The sequence below is a fragment of the Lingula anatina genome, chromosome 1 (assembly GCF_051362555.1).
Source record: "Lingula anatina isolate TDL-2025a chromosome 1, LinAna3.0, whole genome shotgun sequence".
Classification (NCBI taxonomy): Eukaryota; Metazoa; Brachiopoda; class Lingulata; order Lingulida; family Lingulidae; genus Lingula; species Lingula anatina.
The window spans coordinates 48523241-48540451 of NC_141767.1; the positions used below are offsets into that span (position 1 = coordinate 48523241).

A 17211-nucleotide genomic window follows, 5' to 3' on the forward strand; every position below is an offset into this window, starting at 1 on the left:
GTTTTTGTTCAACACAGTTTTTATTCACTTTTCGATAGAAAATAAGCTCAGACTTCGTTAAAACATTCTACGACACCAAAATAATAATAGCCCTACTAATACTGAGACCAAACAAAGTTCTGAATACATCCACCTAGTCAGAAAAGGCTAATTCTCAATATCCTATGTGATAAATCGTGGAAAAAAAGGAATTCAATTATTTGGGGTACGCAAGACAAATTCTGCATCCATCAAAGACCTATATCTTTTATAAGAAAAAATCCCAAATAACCACTCAAACTTTTAACCTGTAAACTTGAATAATAAGGTATCAAGTCATTTTCTGATACAGAAAAATATTAACTTTACCAACAAATAAAACTAAACTAAAAAACAAGCAGTATCTGACAGGAGCATCTCGCTTTCTTATTTCAGAAATAGATTTTACACAATCCACCTTCAAATTGTTAACTGAAACATTTCATTAGGAATTTATAGTTTATTTATCCTTGTTAATGTTCCGTTGTTTTCGCAAAAGATATAATACTTTATTTATAAGTAAATATGTTCATACTTGAAGCATGAGCCAATTCATACAATATGCCACTTACAAACACAAAAAACAAACTTTCAAATTGCAAACACAAGATCCTTTTTTACAAAGCACCAAAAGATTGAATACTTAAAGGGTTACATGTCTTGTACATAAAATGCTGCTTAACACATCTGAGGTAACTCTAGAAATATAGCAATTTGACACCTCTAATGCAGAAGAGTTGCTTAAGAGATTGAACTCCTTACAAAATAAAACAAACAGAAATGTTAATAAGTACTACCAAACTAAAATGCAGGCAGTTAAATTAAATGTGCAATCTCAAAATGGCACAATAGAAGTAAATAAAATTTCTCTTTGTCAAAAAATAAACATGGAATGCTGAGATTCCTAAGCAGTAGACTAGACTTAAACATATAGTACATGTAAAGAAAGCAACACAAAAGGATGAGAATCTTTCCAGCATTAGACAATATTTGATAATAGACTTCAGTCTGAGATTTCCTCTCGAAAAGCTAGATTTGCCTGTAATGTGCAACTTGAATTTCCAGATGCTCAAGCGTGATTAGGGATTGATTCACACCAACAAACAACAGCAAAATAATCCTTTTACATGTCAATAAAGCACTGAATTTGTACAGTACAGTAAGTACTGTTGGTGAATAAGGATAACAATAATAAATTTAACAATTTCACGAGGCTAAAATCTAACCCTAAAAATCTAATGAGTTCCAACCGAATTGTAAAATAGTTCATAAATGTACTTGCAACAAAATCTTAATCAAATATCCTCTTAAAAAGCTAATGAATCTGAACCACATAAGTAACACTGAAGCTCAACTGCTGACACACGAGTACCCCAAGCTTCAAATTTATTATGAGCAGCTTTATTTTCAAATCACAAACACCAACACCCATTGATAACCCTGACATTTTGTCTCTTTCAAACACATTGCGCTTAAAATTATATTTAAAGTAAACTGAGTAACTACATATTTGGCTTATTTCATCCCAAATCTGCCTATGAAATATAACACAGGTGTTAAGCTTACTTATGCCCCAATTCAGACGATTTTTTGTGTGCTTTGTCAGGATCACCAAATCAGTGCATAAGCAAGCTCAGCACCTGTGACATATTTTTGGGCACATTTGGGGAAGAAAGCCAAGATATGTAGTTAATTGGTTACTCGGTTAATATATTATTTCAAGTGAACTGTGTGTAAAAAGAGACAAAAATTCCAAAATAATCAACCAACTCAACGTAACTCCTTGGGAGTTCAATCCCCCCTGATGAAACCATACTAAACTAGAGATGCTCAGTCAAACAATAACTTTCTTGTGAACATATCCCCTAAAGACTTTAATCAGAGAAGAATTAAAATAATATTTCAAAATATTCATCCACCAACTGCATTTTATGAGTATAAAAAGCTTTTATATGTGACTGACTAGGACTTAACTCACCAGGACTCTGAAATATATACACTCCCTATATACAAATAAACTTTAACCTTAACTATTTCTTTAAAAGTAGTCCTCAGCAAAACACTTCCATATTCAGCTTTGCATGACAAAGGTATATCCGTTCAGGACCAGAAGCAATAATATAAAATTACTAAAACAATCAGCATCTCATTTTGAAAACACCTGTTATCGATTAATCCCATTATGTTGACACTGGTATAGCTTCAAACAATGTTGTCTACAGATTGCAACAAATGTTCACTCCAAATCTATTACATACATCTTAAAAGAAAATACAAGCTAGTTCTCAAATTTCATAACATCAAGTTTGGTCCTGTTTTGTTCTTTACTACTTATAACCCTTTTTCTTAAACAAGTCTCAGTTTCACCTATATTCTGAAGCTTTCACACTTCCCATCAATATGGCTGAGACGCAGGTAGACATCTGTTCCTATTCCCTGCATGCTTTCAATGGACAATTTTCCCCCAAGGTATTCAGCATAGGCCTTGGAAGCAGGTAATCCAAACCCAAACCTGAAAAAAACCAAACACATACTCCTTACATTTAAGGTAGTCAGATTTACTATAATATTATAAATTGACAGAGAACATCAAATACTTCATATAGCTGATTAGTTCATCTTAACTTGAAATATAAAAAAAACATCAAAATTTCAGTCAGTTGTGCAAGCTGTCAATACCTCACTGTTTTTTTTTTTTTTGTTTTGTTTTGTTTTTTTTGTTTTCTTTTAATTGCACAAGACAAAAACTTGCAAATTTTGAGAAAATAATATGTAGGTGTTGGCATTTACCCTACCCTTACCCATGCATTGGTCCTGCTGCAGGTCCTTTAGAGCTCGGGTTCATGACTTCTCCAAACAGTCCACCATCCACCCTTTCATCCACCACACTGCCACTGGTGGTGAAGTGATACTCAAATACCTTGGAGGAGTGTTCATGAGGTATCCCTCCACCCCGGTCAGAGATCCTACATTATACAAGTTGAACAACGCATGGTTTGAATTCCTTCAAGTTCTTGTACTTCTTTGTCATTAAATTGCTTTATATAGATTCAACAAAATTATTCCAATGTTATGTTTGGTTATAATCATTTAACCAAATGAGTTTGAACAACATTTATTTTGAAAAAATAAATAAATTCACATAAATGTCTTAATGTTTGTGGGGGGTCTGATGAGTACTCACTTAAAAGTATCAAGAAAACTCACAAAATTACATGAAATCTGAAAAAAGGTTGAGCAGACTTGTTACCTTATGATAAAATCCACATCATTATTGGCTATGGTAACTACTATGTCTGGAAGACTGTTTGGGTTATCCAGATGGCTTTCAACAGTAGCCCTGCAAGAAGTGATGAAAAAATAACAATGAGTAATACCGACCTGTACTAAAACCACAAGAGGAGTGGAAAGGAGGAAGTACCGGTCCAAAAGGCCTGGATGTCATAGAACACAAGAAATAGAAATAGAGCAAGAGGCAAACTGGAAAGGAAACAATTGACAGTACAGAGCAATGGAGATGAAGCCTTTGAAAAAAAATAAATGTTATAGTGCAATCCATATAAACGCAAGTGTCTCATCTTGTACGAGTGCCATCTTTTCCCTTAGTCATTATTGGCATCTTTTACTGTCATGTGTCACTGTAAACTAATCATTTACTATGCCACTCCTACCTTTCCCTGATGTAAATACAACCACATACTTAGTTGTCATTTGTCACATTTAATGCTGTTTGTCTCTTTAAAACTGTCAAATAGTGACAGCCATGCTACTGCTGGACATGTAATTAAGATGTTTGTAGTTTGTGCTGATTAAAACCATAATAAATAAAATGTACACATTACCATTTGAAAAACAATCTTTCAATCAATCACTTAGAAATTTTTACAGTTTACTCAAATTAGCTTGTTACCACCACTTCAACACACCTCATTCCATTCTTAAGCAGCTCTCCTAGTATATAATCTATAGGTTGTGCAATATATGGAAAGGTTGCATTTAGATGTCCGTTCACTTTCACGTTGGGTGCTTTGCCATACTTATATTCACATAGACCTCTGGAAAAAAAAGAAAATTCAGTAAATACACAAAACAACTTTTTCATTTTTACAAGGCACAAATCCTAACACTGTTGCTTGTCAAAAAAACTCATATCTCAATAAAAATTCCATTTAGGTTTTCTAAACAGTACACATATCCTAATTTATATTCATATAGGAAATGTGTGCTGGATTTCAAGTGAAAAACAGTTGGGTTTTTTTTTTTTTTTTTTTTAGCAATCTTGGTGAGCTCCTCTCAATACTTATTTGAAATGAAATCTTATGTGATCATCACAGTAAGTGTGAAAAGAAATCATAAAAATAACTTTAGGTCACCTTTTAAACTACATGTATGTTGAAGTTCACAACATATGATTCACTGATAAAACCGTGTTCAGCTACACATGTGAGTACACATATTAATGCTTTTTTAAACAACGTTATGCTTGTTCACTGCATGAAATAGAATCTGTGTCATTGTAATAAAGCTCAAGGTGAAATCCTCACAAACACATCTTATGAGTCCAATAAGGTGAACTCTTTTTCAAATTAGGTGGTTCAAGGTCACGGTCTTTTTTCAATCCATCATGTTCACAGGCTAGAGACAGACTGGCAACTGACAGAGACATCTGTCACAGTTCCTTACATTTAACTAAATACCCAGGTATTTTGAGGTCTTCAAAAAGCACATGAACCTTCAAATATAATAGGTTTCATTGACATAAAATGAAAACTGTAGGGGATGACCAGATAATTCAACCACATTTTTAAGTACTTTTACATTTTATAATTGACTTTTCAGTCAATTTGTAATAAATTGATCTAAGGGGGGATATTCAAGTACACAAAGACCTGATGTAGTCTGTGTGTGTACAAAGTTTCCTTGAAGCTAATAAAAACTGCAGAAAATGGCCAGACATGAATGCACCCATTGGGATGGACATACAAGCCAATTCCAGAGGAGGTAGGGAATACAAGAAGTCAACTGTGAATGTTTTTAGAAACCATGGGTCTACAACCTGTTTCAATGAACACAGACAATGCCAACACTCCCACACCAGACTGGGCTGGTTACATGGCCGAAAATGAATTGACCAATTTGAATCAAAAGGTACCAAATAAATACTGTAGTCTGTGCTCATTTTGAATCACATTATATCATCAATGCCAGCTAGTGACCTGAATGTAAAGTATATTAAGCCTTTGCCATTAATGAATAGAACAATGTTTGTTTGGTAAGTTATTTGACAAACTCAACCTTATTCTCTATTCAGGTAAATTATGCATGACTTAACAGTAACTTTGTGTTATAAATCCTTGCACTACACTAAAAAGGAGCCCACAAACTACATGTATAATGAAAATGAAATTGTATCTGCAAGTTAACATTTCAGGCACAATATTTCTTTTTTTTTTCATTAGAAAAAGGGTGTTCTAGATTTAGATTCACCTCGCAAAATCTGCTCTTCTTTCAATAAGTTTCCTTGGTTGAAAGTTAACACAGATGATGCCTTTGAAACCTGGCTGTAAAGGAAAAAAGGTTTAAGTATTTGGCATGCACATAAAATTATTGACAGCAATGAAACATTTAACCAAAATTGCCAAACCATTAAACATATATGTTATTTGCTACATTCTAATCTGGATATACAGTTTTAAATCTACATAAACAATTCACCTTATCTTTCTTGTCAACTCACCTTAATCAGTATAATCTGTGTGAAGGTGTACCATAAGTAAAACTATTACACCTTGTAGACATTGTTAGTTATTTTAAAGGGAGTGTAGCCAAATGTCATCAGCTTAATCTTTATTTTTTATCTCCTGCTCAAAGGTTTCAAGGCATATAAAATCTTTTTTTAAATAATGAAATCACTAACTGTATTCAAAATTACATTATTGTGGAACATGGTAATGTCAGTGATGCATGTAAACATTCACTGGGCTTGAGCTAAATGAAACTAGAGGATCAGAGAGGCAATACCGCCTCCGGATATTGTACCACCAGCTGGAGTAAGCGCATTCTTATGGAACCCCCCCCCCCAAAAAAAGGGCTTGACAAGCTCTATAAAATGCAATCAACAAGAGTTCTCAAAATATGCCAAAAAATATGAATCAAAATGGTACAATCAAGCAGATTTTCGAACTGACCTGCATTTTCCTACCATTGATCACTCCTGTGATTCTCTAGACAAAAGGCCTATTGGTTTTCCTTAAAATGTGTTGTCAGTGGTGCATATATGCTGACAAAAGAGAAAACTTAGGGGCAACACCAGGCACATCTCTGCTAATTTTAAAGATATGAGGAGCAAGAAAATATGCAAAGCTCAGTTCATGGTGAAAAAGTAGGTCAAAGTCAATTTCAACATCATAGTATATGAATTTCTATTCAAGTTCAATAGTAACCATGGGCATTTCTTTTCAAGTTTTGCAGATTTAAAGGCCAGAAAACATGCAAAAAGCAGTTCATCATAAAAATTAGGTCAAAGGTCAATTTCAAGGTCACAGTTAGATTGCCAGTGTATTACTTCCTATTCAAGTTCAATAGTAACTATGGACCTTTCTCTGCCAGTTTTGGAGATAAAAGGGAATGGAAATTTGCAAAGTTCAGTTCATGGTAAAAAGTAGGTCGAAGGTTAATTTTAAGGTCACAGTAAATTGCCAGTATATGACTTCCTATTCAAGTTCAATAGTAACTATGGGCATATCTTTTCCAGTTTTGAAAGTATAAGCATTAAAAAAGTTGCAAAGTTCAGTTCATGGTAAAAAGTAGGTCAAAGGTCAATTTCAAGGTCACAGATAAATTGCCAGTATGTGACTTCCTATTCAACTTCAATAGTAACTATAGACCTATCTCTGCCAGTTTTGGAAATAAAAGGGAACCAAAATTTGCAAAGTTCAATTCATGATGAAAATTAGGTCAAAGGTCAATTTAAAGGTCACTCCTAGATTGCCAGTATATGACTTCCTATTCAAGTTCAATAGTAACTATGGACCTATCTCTGCCAGTTTTGGAGATAAAAGGGAACAAAATTTTGCAAAGTTCAGTTCATGGTAAAAAGTAGGTCAAAGGTCAATTTTAAGGTCACAGTAAATTGCCAGTATGTGACTTCCTATTCAAGTTCAATAGTAACTATGGACATATGTCTGCAAGTTTTAGAGAGAAAAGGGAACCAAAATTTGCAAAGTTCAGTTCATGGTGTAAAGTAGGTCAGAGGTCAATTTCAAGGTCACAGTTTGATTGCCAGTATATGACTTCCTACTCAAGTTCAACAGTAGCTATGGGCGTATCTTTGCCAGTTTAAGAGATATAAGGGCTAGAAAATTTGCAAAGTTCAGTTCATGGTGAAAATTAGGTCAGAGGTCAATTTCAGGATCACAGTTAGATTACAAGTATATGACTTCCTATTCAAGTTCAATAGTAACTATGGGCATATCTTTGCCAGTTTTGGAGATATAAAAATCAGAAAACTTGCAAAGTGCAGTTCATCATGAAAAGTAGGTCAAAGGTCAATTTCAAGGTCAGTTAGATTACAAGTATATGACTTCCTATTCAAGTTCAATAGTAACTATGGGCGTATCTCTGCTAATTTTGTAGTATTTCACATTTTATTTTCACCACTAAATATTGGATGTTGAAATGTCGATATAGTACAATGCCTAAGCCGTATCGAAAACAAAAAACGGACACCACCTTCAGTGTTGCGCTTGACAAGCTCTACAAAATGCAAAAAACAACAGGTCTCTGGCATTAACAGTTCCAGAATTTGAGAGAGTTTTCAGTTTTGGCATCTAATGGCCGCTACTCCCGTGAAAATGCACCGATTGACCCCAAACTCACGAAGATGAAAGAAGACCCTAAGGGTAACACCTGTCCATAATATTATAAGTAAGATCTGTGAAGTTTCTGAAAATCGGCATAAAATAATAATTTTTTTGCAAAAAATTCCCATTTCTAGAAAATTTTGGCCCGTTTGACCTTGAAATAAAGGTCAAAGGTCAAATCCAAGGGCATATTTGAAATCTCCACATATGACTTTCGGTCAGCCATCTGTAGAAATTTTTCACATAATTCCTTCGGTATGGGAGATATTTAGCATTGAATTTTCAAAAATTTTGACAAGGGTGCATTATAACGAGTGCCACGCCCAGGCCAATGCACCGACTGAGACAAAAAGACCAGGGGGCTCAAGTTGAGATTATATGTGACCAAAATCCAAGAGATGGGGACACAGGTCCTTGCGGTCTAGGAGGAGAAGCGGTAACGGTGACTTGTATCCCACGCCATCCTGCGGAGCTGCAGGAGCCGGCGGAGCCGCAGGAGCCGCAGGAGCCGGCGGAGCTGTACGAGACGGGTCGGGACTAAAACCATGAGTACCGCCAGCGTACACGCTGGTGGTACTAATAAAACTGGTCTTAAAAAACATTTCTTTTTATGTTTAAATTTTGGAGGGTATTTTGAAGTTTGTAACTCAATAAATCAATGATTGGTTAGTGTTAGGTATTGTTCAGGACTACAGGTAATATATAACTATTTCGAAATAAAAAAATCTAGTTTACAGCTAGTTTATTTTAGCATTATCTCACCTTATCATCGTGTATGGCTAGGTGATGTTCTGCTAACATCCTAATTCCTAAACGGGATGTTAAGGTCCTATCAATGAATGTCTTGATCATTGCTTTATCCTTGAAAATAATTATTTGCATTTCGTAGTACAATACATACGTAAACAACAGATAATTTTTAAAAATTAACAACTGCATTTTGTTTATATTACAAACTAGAGGATCAGAGAGGCGATACCGCCTCCGGATATTGTACCACCAGCTGGAGTAAGCGCATTCGAATGGAACCACCCCTCCCCCCCCCCAAAAAAAAAGAACACCACTACCAGTCTTGTCCTTGACAAGCTCTATGCAGTTAACAAGAATTTCCAAAATATGCAGAAAAAAAAAAGAAAAAACATAACATAAAAATGGTCCAATCAAGCGGATTTTCCAATTGGCCTGTATTTTCATAAACATTGATCACCCCTGTGATTTTCTAGACAATAGGCCTATTGGTTTTCCTTGAAATATGTTATCAGTGTTGCATATATGCTGACAAAAGAGAAAACATAAGGGCAACACTGAGCATATCTCTGCTAGTTTTGAAGATATGAGGGGCAAGAAAATATGCAAAGGTCAGTTCATGGTATATGATTTCCTATTCAAGTTAATAGTAACTATGGTTATCTCCTTACTAATTTTGGAGATAAAGAGGCCAGAAAACATGCAAAGTACAGTTCATCATAAAAAGTAGGTCAAAGGTCAATTTCAAGGTCACAGATTGCCAGTATTTGATTTCCTGTTCAGGTTCAATAGTAACTATGGGTGTATCTCTGCCAGTTTTTGAGATATAAGGGAGAAAATTTTTGCAAAGTTCAGTTCATGGTGAAAAGTAGGTCAAAGGTCAATTTAAAGGTCACAGTTAGATTGCCAACAGTAACTATGGACATATATCTGCCAGTTTTAGAGATGTGCGGGCCAGAAAACATGCACAGTTTATAATAAAAAATAGGTCAAAGGTCAATTTCAAGGTCACAGTTAGATTGCCAGTATATGACTTCCAATTCAAGTTCAATAGTAACTATGGACATATCTTTGCCAGTTTTGGAGATATAAAGATCAGCAAACTTGCAAAGTGCAGTACATCATGAAAAGTAGGTCAAAGGTCATTTTCAAGGTCACAGTTAGATTTTCAGTATATGACTTCCTATTCAAGTTCAATAGTAACTAAGGGCTTATCTCTGCTAATTTTTGAGTAATTCACATTTTATTTTTACCACTGAATTTTGATGCTGAACTTTTTGATATAGTGCAATCAAAAACAAATAAATGGACACCACCCCCAGTGTTGCCCGTGACAAGTTCTACAAAATACAAAAAACAAGAGGTCTCTAGCATTAATGGTTCCAGAATTAGAGAGAATTTTCAGTTTCGGCATCTAATGGCTGCTATTACCATGAAAATGCACCGATTGACCTCAAACTCACGAAAATGAAAGATGACCCTAAGGGTAACACCTGCCAATAATATTATAGGTAAGATCTGTTTCGTTTCTTAATATCGGCTGAAATAAAAGTTTTCTCGCAAAAAATTACCATTTTTAGAAATTTTTGGCCAGTTTGACCTTGAAATAAAGGTCAAAGGTCAAATCCAAGGGCATATTTGAAATCCTCACATATGACTTTCGGTCAGCCATCTGTAGTAATTTTTCCCATAATTCCATTGGTTTGGGAGATATTTAGCATTGAATTTTCAAAATTTTTGACAAGGGTCCATTTCAACAAGCGTCATGCCCAGGTCAATGCACCAACTGAGACAAAAAAACCTGGGGGTTCAAGTTGAGATTATATGTGACCTAAATCCAAGAGATGGGGACACAGGTCCTTGTGGTCTAGGAGGAGAAGCGGTAACGGTGACTCGTATCCCACGTCATCCTGCGGAGCCGCAGGAGCCGCAGGAGCCGCAGGAGCCGGCGGAGCCGGCGGAGCTGTACGAGACGGGTCGGGACTAAAACCATGAGTACCGCCAGCGTACACGCTGGTGGTACTAATTATTAATTTAAAATAGGTATAGTACAAGTAGCCAATTTGATGGGATTCCTATCATAAAAGAAAAGGCAGGAAATTAAAGTAATGCAAATCCAACAGCAATTTTCTTTTACTGAAAAGACAATCAAAAATAATAAAAATCTTCTTCAAAGTTACCTCAATGTGTTTACTGCTTTCCTTGAATCCCTCAGCTAACATTGTGACAACATCCCTATAGTCATCTAACAGTTTCCTAAGCAATCTGCAATATCTGGCTTCATCCTCGAAATTTTTGATCTGAAAAAAAATCAAATATTAAAGACCTCTTCATTTCACTTTATGCAACCAGCAGTTACCCAATTAAGCTACTAAGAGGAGTTCATTATTTTAGGATTTTTTCCTTATCCTTTTAGATAATGCAGAAAAAAGCATTGTCATGTTGTAAAATGATCCTGTCACATCAAAAATGCACCAGGTAAACTTGCTCTTTTTAGCTGATGACAAAAGACTGCTTTCAAGTTGAACAGTTTTAATGCCAATTTAATCACAAAAGTGTAACAAGTCGGTGCCAGATTTTCTTGAAGGCTTACTTCTAATTTTCATCAATAAAAAGCAAAATTAATGCATTTATTTAAGATGTATTTGAAGTCAAATTATTGCAAAAAAATTTTTTTTTCATTCTTTGTTAAGTTTAACTTAATTTTTCTCTGAAAAATTACCTTTGGTTGAGGGTATATAATAAAGTAAGTGTTGTTAATGTCCTCTGGTCAGTAATAAATAGATTAAACCATGAAATATGTATATCCAAGTCAAAAAACCAACCAGCCACTGACCCTGAACTCCCTCAACTAGTAATGATCCAAGGCCATGGTTTTAATAAAGCCAACTCCACTAAATATGTTGAAAAAACAAACTAGGTTGATGGATACCAAAACAAATTTTTTTTTTGTTTTCAATCATGCCAACAATAAATTATGCTTCTTTTTTCCTATCCCATACAATCAATTTTAAATGAAATATGTTCAATTGCTTCTTACTTTAACCTAATCAATTGAAATCAGACAAATTTATTGATTAAGGCTAACATTTTCTCAAATTTTCTCTTTTTCTTTAATCAGCATGTTATTTTGAGTCAAAGAAAAACATTTTAGTATTTAACCAACCTCTTTGTACATGCATTGTTATGATTCACTATGACAAAAAAGTTATATAACATCCATAATAAATTTATGGCAATGTGGTAACAGCATACAACCTTGAGAGAACAACTCACCTCAGGAAATTCTGTTAGCATCTGAAAAGCTTTGATGTACATTTCATGCTGGAAAGAAATAATTGGCAATAATATCATGACGAACGAAATGAAACTGTACAAGATAACATGACGAAAACAAATTCACTATTAATATTAAACTCATCAATATTTTTTTCCTTTCATATATTTCTTATATTACAAACATAACATTAGTATATTCACATGAAATATGGTGTACAGTACCTTCATGAAGTGCCTTAATATATGATTACTATTTCAATTATTAAAGTGAATTCTTGAAAAAAATTTACATGGCATAAAACATCTAGTACAGACCATACTGCTCTGATAGGTAAAATCAAAATGACTTACTACTGAAATAATTGTAGGGTTACAGCCCACAATGAATGGTAGGTTTCTGAAGGCTACAACACGATGAGCAATGCGGACTGGAAGTTCTTTATGGAGATACTGGGCACTGCGCTGAAATAATGGTTAATTTTATGACACATCAGAAAAGAAAATTATTGCATTACTGCATATAACACTTAGTTTTCTTTTCAGTTATAACAGATTTTGTACCTGGGGAGGGGACTTTATTTACAGATCATTTATACATCCTGAATTTGACAAAAAGAACTAATTTACTAACAGTGAAAGCATTTTTCAAGGAAACATTATATAAAAAAAAAAAAAAAAAAATGTCCCTAGAAGGTAAGACTTTTTTTCAGTATGCCATGACAACATTCAAACTTCAATAATATATTTGTTTGCAAAGCACTTCACTTCATTCCTACCATGTTTTGGTCTCTCAAACTTTTGCAATTTAAAGAATCTTTTTATTAAAAACCAATTCTGGGGTGGCAGGGATATTGTGATAAAGATTAAGAGATAAAAAAACTTAGATATGAAAAAAACATGAAAAATTCTAATGCTATTTTAAATGATGGGTAATGGCACTTCAAAAGTTTAGTGTTTACAACTACCCTGCTAAATACTTGTACAGGAACTCTTTGCACATATCTCCTGTTCTGTAAGTGTGCACTGTGAAACTTAAACCCCTTAGTTTAGACAATAAAACAAGCACTGGTTTAAAATCATTTGTCACATTCCCTATGGTACACATAGCAGACCACTTTAATTCTAAATATCTAGCTCACATATTCATCTATCACATAGTATCACTATGAGCTAGTTTTAAATGCTCACTCTTCTTAATTTTGGTTATACTTTCTTTTTGAAAATTAACTTTGACATTTTTTATACCAATTATTTAAATATTCTAAAATGGTTTCCTGTCTAGACAGATTTTCTCTACATATCTTATTTAAATGACTTGCTACAATGACACAATACAATATTTCACTTCTGATAGCACACATCATTTCCTTTTAAATACTGTCTAATCATAGAATCACAAATTTTGATAGCAATCTCAGTTTCTTGATGTCCTCAGATCCTCCTTAAGGCCAGAAAAATAATTACAGGTCTAACTACATCATCAAAGTTGGTTTACATAATATTACATAAAAGGCAGTCTTTAGTCCAGGTAGAGCCAAGTAATTAAGTCACAGACTGTGGTCAACCACATGGCTTTCAAAGGGACCAACCCAATGACAGCCTGTCATATATATATTGGTCAGCTGATAACAAAATCACAAAAGACCAGTCTTTGCACTTCTATACTGACTAACCTACAGCAATAAACTGTGTCTAGGAACCTACTAGTATACAGGCAATGTCCAATTTATATCCAAGGAGAGATAACTCTATACATCATCAGACCGACTCAGATTGCATTAATTTTTATTCACACTTGATACAAATTTAAATTTAAAAAAAAATCTATACATTAAAGGATTTTCACCTTAAGGTATTTTAAGTCACTGCCTTAGAAAATTTACCCAAGTGCAATATTTTCAGCATTTTTGTCTTTCAGACACAAATAGTGGAACACAACTATCAAAGCAAACATCATGGCAATGACTGTTGCATGCAATGTTGCGGGCTATGTTTACTAATCAAAATCAAACTAGCATACGATATACATGGGTGAAAGTTGTAAAAACTGAAAAATACTGAGAATGTTACTAGCAAATTCTCATCAAATTTAGGCAAGAAAAAACAATCAAAATGAAGACTGAAAATCTTGAAATACGGCATGATCCTAAAAACATTTACCCACGCATATATCAAGCAACTGCTCCTAAGGCTTTGTTTCAAGGCAAATAAAACATCCCTCCCTGATATTGATTACCAAAATGCACACATGAATCTTTGTATGTATAATACAGCTTGCAAGTTAAACTAGTCTATATAGTAAGCACATTCACTTCGTACAATACAGATCAAATTCCATGTAATGTGAAAGACACTAACATCATTTCGCTAGTCTCAGGATTTGGATGTAAGCCATATAAAACAGTCTTTCTACATTGATTTCCGCTGAGTGCAGGTGACCCCATACCATAGGTTAGAAGTTCAAATGAGTCCACAGTGGACTCTTATCCCCTTTCCAAAAACATTTCTTTGTTTTGTTCTCGCTTATGTAGTTCTATGATATCTATAATCAGAAATTGATACTAGCAAGTCATAACCATAATCCTTTACAATAACAGACAGTTGAAAAAAGAGTGATCTTGGGAAGCCCACAAAAAATCCATTAATTCTTGTCCATACCACACAACCTTGCAGGTAACATGTGGTTTATGTGTGGCTATCAGCCTGAAATACTCCTAATATATGCACAGGCATCAGGCCATAGCTAATATTGCGGCAGACAATGAGATATGCAGTTATCTGTTCTTAATAATTAAAAATGTACATAACTGGTGGTTGTAACACAATACCAGTAACTGACCAGGCTGTACAATAATCTCCATCCATAATAAAAAGTTTTCATTTCACAGTCATAGCCATGTTTAATATTCTATATTACATAAAAAATATAAATAAACAAAGACTCTAAATACCAGGATGTGTAAGCCATCTGTGCTTTTGCCAGCATATAGCATTGTGGTGGGGACTAGGCGAACTGATGCCTGAAATGAAAAAATAAACAGATTTGAGACAAAAATTAGGGTAATAATAACAAAATGCAGGCAAACAAAATCCCCATTATTCATTTTTAATTCAAGCCATCAATATACAAAATGGATCAACAGTGCAATCAAAATCTGAAGATTATCAACTATGAATTTTGCCCAATTTCACAATACATACCATGGGGCTGATATCTAAACAAAAGGATTGCAGGGACCGATATAATGAATGAGACGGAGTGAATGCCACGTGCGAAAGATGGGCAGGAAATCAGCCAACTACTCGCAGAAAAACACTGACCCATGTCCCTGTCAATACACACGCAACCACAAACCATTCAAGTAAATGAAAATGATAGGACGGTGACCACAATTAGTCAGTATACGCGGGGAAAGTCCATTCTTTGATATCACCCCATGCGCGGTGACATCAGCGTGTTCTATTCAAAGTTAGGGGGTTTGGGTGGGGAACACGCACGATTTCCCTTTGTATGTATGACAAATAATGCACTGTTACCTCGCTCGCTGGTGCTCGGCATGCTATCGTGATATCGGGCTCGTGGACAGTGCATTATTTACTACTTACATCATGCACTGAACACAGTAATGGCATTGGATATCTGTATGTTCAATGACTGACATAATCTGTTACTGCATAGTTGAAATTGTTGAGGGCAAAATATGTGCAACTGACAAACTGAAGTACAATAAAAAAACAGCATCTTTAGCTAATAATGATCTGAAAATCAAAAGGTTCTACTGCTGTATTATTTTTGTTATTGGTCACCATCTGTTAGACCTTTTCTCCATCTCATTCTCCCTATCTGCTTTGTCAAGTCTGACCTGCTATGACCGGGACGCAATGCGCAATGCACGTGGCGTTATTAATTACCTACCCAAGGCTAGAGCCCTTTCTACAATCTAAACCATGTGTACATTTTAATTCCCCCCCCCCCCCCGAGATGTAAAATTAGGAAATCTTATTGAGCCTGTTAAAAAAATAAATGGCCATTGCAACTGCAGTATACTTCAGAGGTTTACAATAGCCTTTGCAATGCATAAGTATTATATACTTCCTAAACTATGTTCTCAATGAATTTTGTAGACTTATAGCTAATGTGTGCCAACTCTGTATGTACTCTTGCTGAATGCAATCTGATTAGATTCAGCAAGAGCCCTGTGGATTAAGTAGATCAACAAAATTCATTGTGAAAGGTTCTTACTAGTATGTCATTCAATCCTTCCCTGCCATTAGGAACATAAATTTCTGCACTAGACGTACAATGTACATCAAACCAATAAGCCAAACTATGGGGCACAAAATATATGCAGTTGATCATGTGTGTGAGAGCTGGTATCTGTGTGAAGGTAGGTACATGGGGAAAAAAGCGAGGCGTGTCTTTGATGGAAAAAAGGCGACTTGTTCTCATTTACCCTTGGTTGGCCATTAGATAAATAAACAGATATTGTCATAAGGTGGTGGGGTGATGGAGAGAGAGGAGGAGGGGAGGCATTTCCCTTACTACTGTACTGTATGTCAACTAATTTACTTCAGTATTAACAGTTTGATCAATTTGCTCATCCATATTATTTGCTTTAATTACTTGAAATAATGTGCTATCATAAAAATAATACCTTCTGTGAGTTATAAAACAGGTATCTATTAAGAGGACTTTTACTATTATTATTATTATTATTATTATCACAAACCTTTTTTGCAGCGCTGTCAATGGCACTTTGATTGTAATATGAAGACATTGACTTCGTTCTTTCATTGGTTTTAAGGTGATCAGATTTAGTCCTACTCTGTAGATATATGGCATTAGGCACTGTGCTCGTCTGAACTAAAATCCGTGTTAACTTCGAAGTCATGATGTTATATCTTCGTTGTTCTTGTCTGACGCAGAGGGATCAGCTGATTTGAATTGAACGCACACTATATATACTGTAAGCACTCAACTTTCTCCGACTGTTACAAACACATCTGGTGTTTTAGTTTTAACGTCCATAGTCTTCAGAATATCTGTTCTGTTTATATCTCTTTTGTATGAGGTGTAGCACGTCCCCATACTGTCGAGCCCTACTATTACTTCACAAAGAACCAATTTTTTTTCTTCACACAGTCAGCCTGAACTCAAACTCGGTCACGCGAAAGAAGCATGTACCGAAGCAACCAATGGCAGATTAGAAAACATAGCAGAGAGCACCACTCCTTTGCCAATGAAATTCATTGAAACAATTTGCCAGACTCTTGACCTTTCACGGTAGACCTCACCTAAGTCTTC

The 17211-nt window shown here is 34.9% G+C and overlaps 1 protein-coding gene across 3 annotated transcripts; it reads right to left on the reverse strand.

Annotated features, from left to right (window-relative positions):
- Position 1: 1 nt before the first annotated feature.
- On the reverse strand, positions 2-17195 carry LOC106155712 (branched-chain alpha-ketoacid dehydrogenase kinase). 3 transcript variants are annotated; one of them, XM_013530683.3, is made up of 11 exons: positions 16637-17195; positions 14858-14926; positions 12258-12368; positions 11904-11951; positions 10808-10927; positions 8643-8741; positions 5506-5579; positions 3945-4073; positions 3269-3358; positions 2820-2984; positions 2-2530 (listed from the first exon to the last, which is right to left on the reverse strand). In XM_013530683.3, the coding sequence occupies exons 1-11, from the start codon at positions 16796-16798 to the stop codon at positions 2386-2388; spliced, it is 1212 nt and encodes a 403-aa protein (XP_013386137.1). In that variant the 5' UTR covers positions 16799-17195; the 3' UTR covers positions 2-2385. The 3 variants fall into 3 exon arrangements, with proteins under 3 accessions (XP_013386137.1, XP_086857037.1, XP_086857036.1); XM_087000911.1 differs by lacking the exon at positions 16637-17195 and adding an exon at positions 15108-15426; XM_087000910.1 differs by lacking the exon at positions 14858-14926.
- Between the last annotated feature and the right edge of the window lie 16 nt (positions 17196-17211).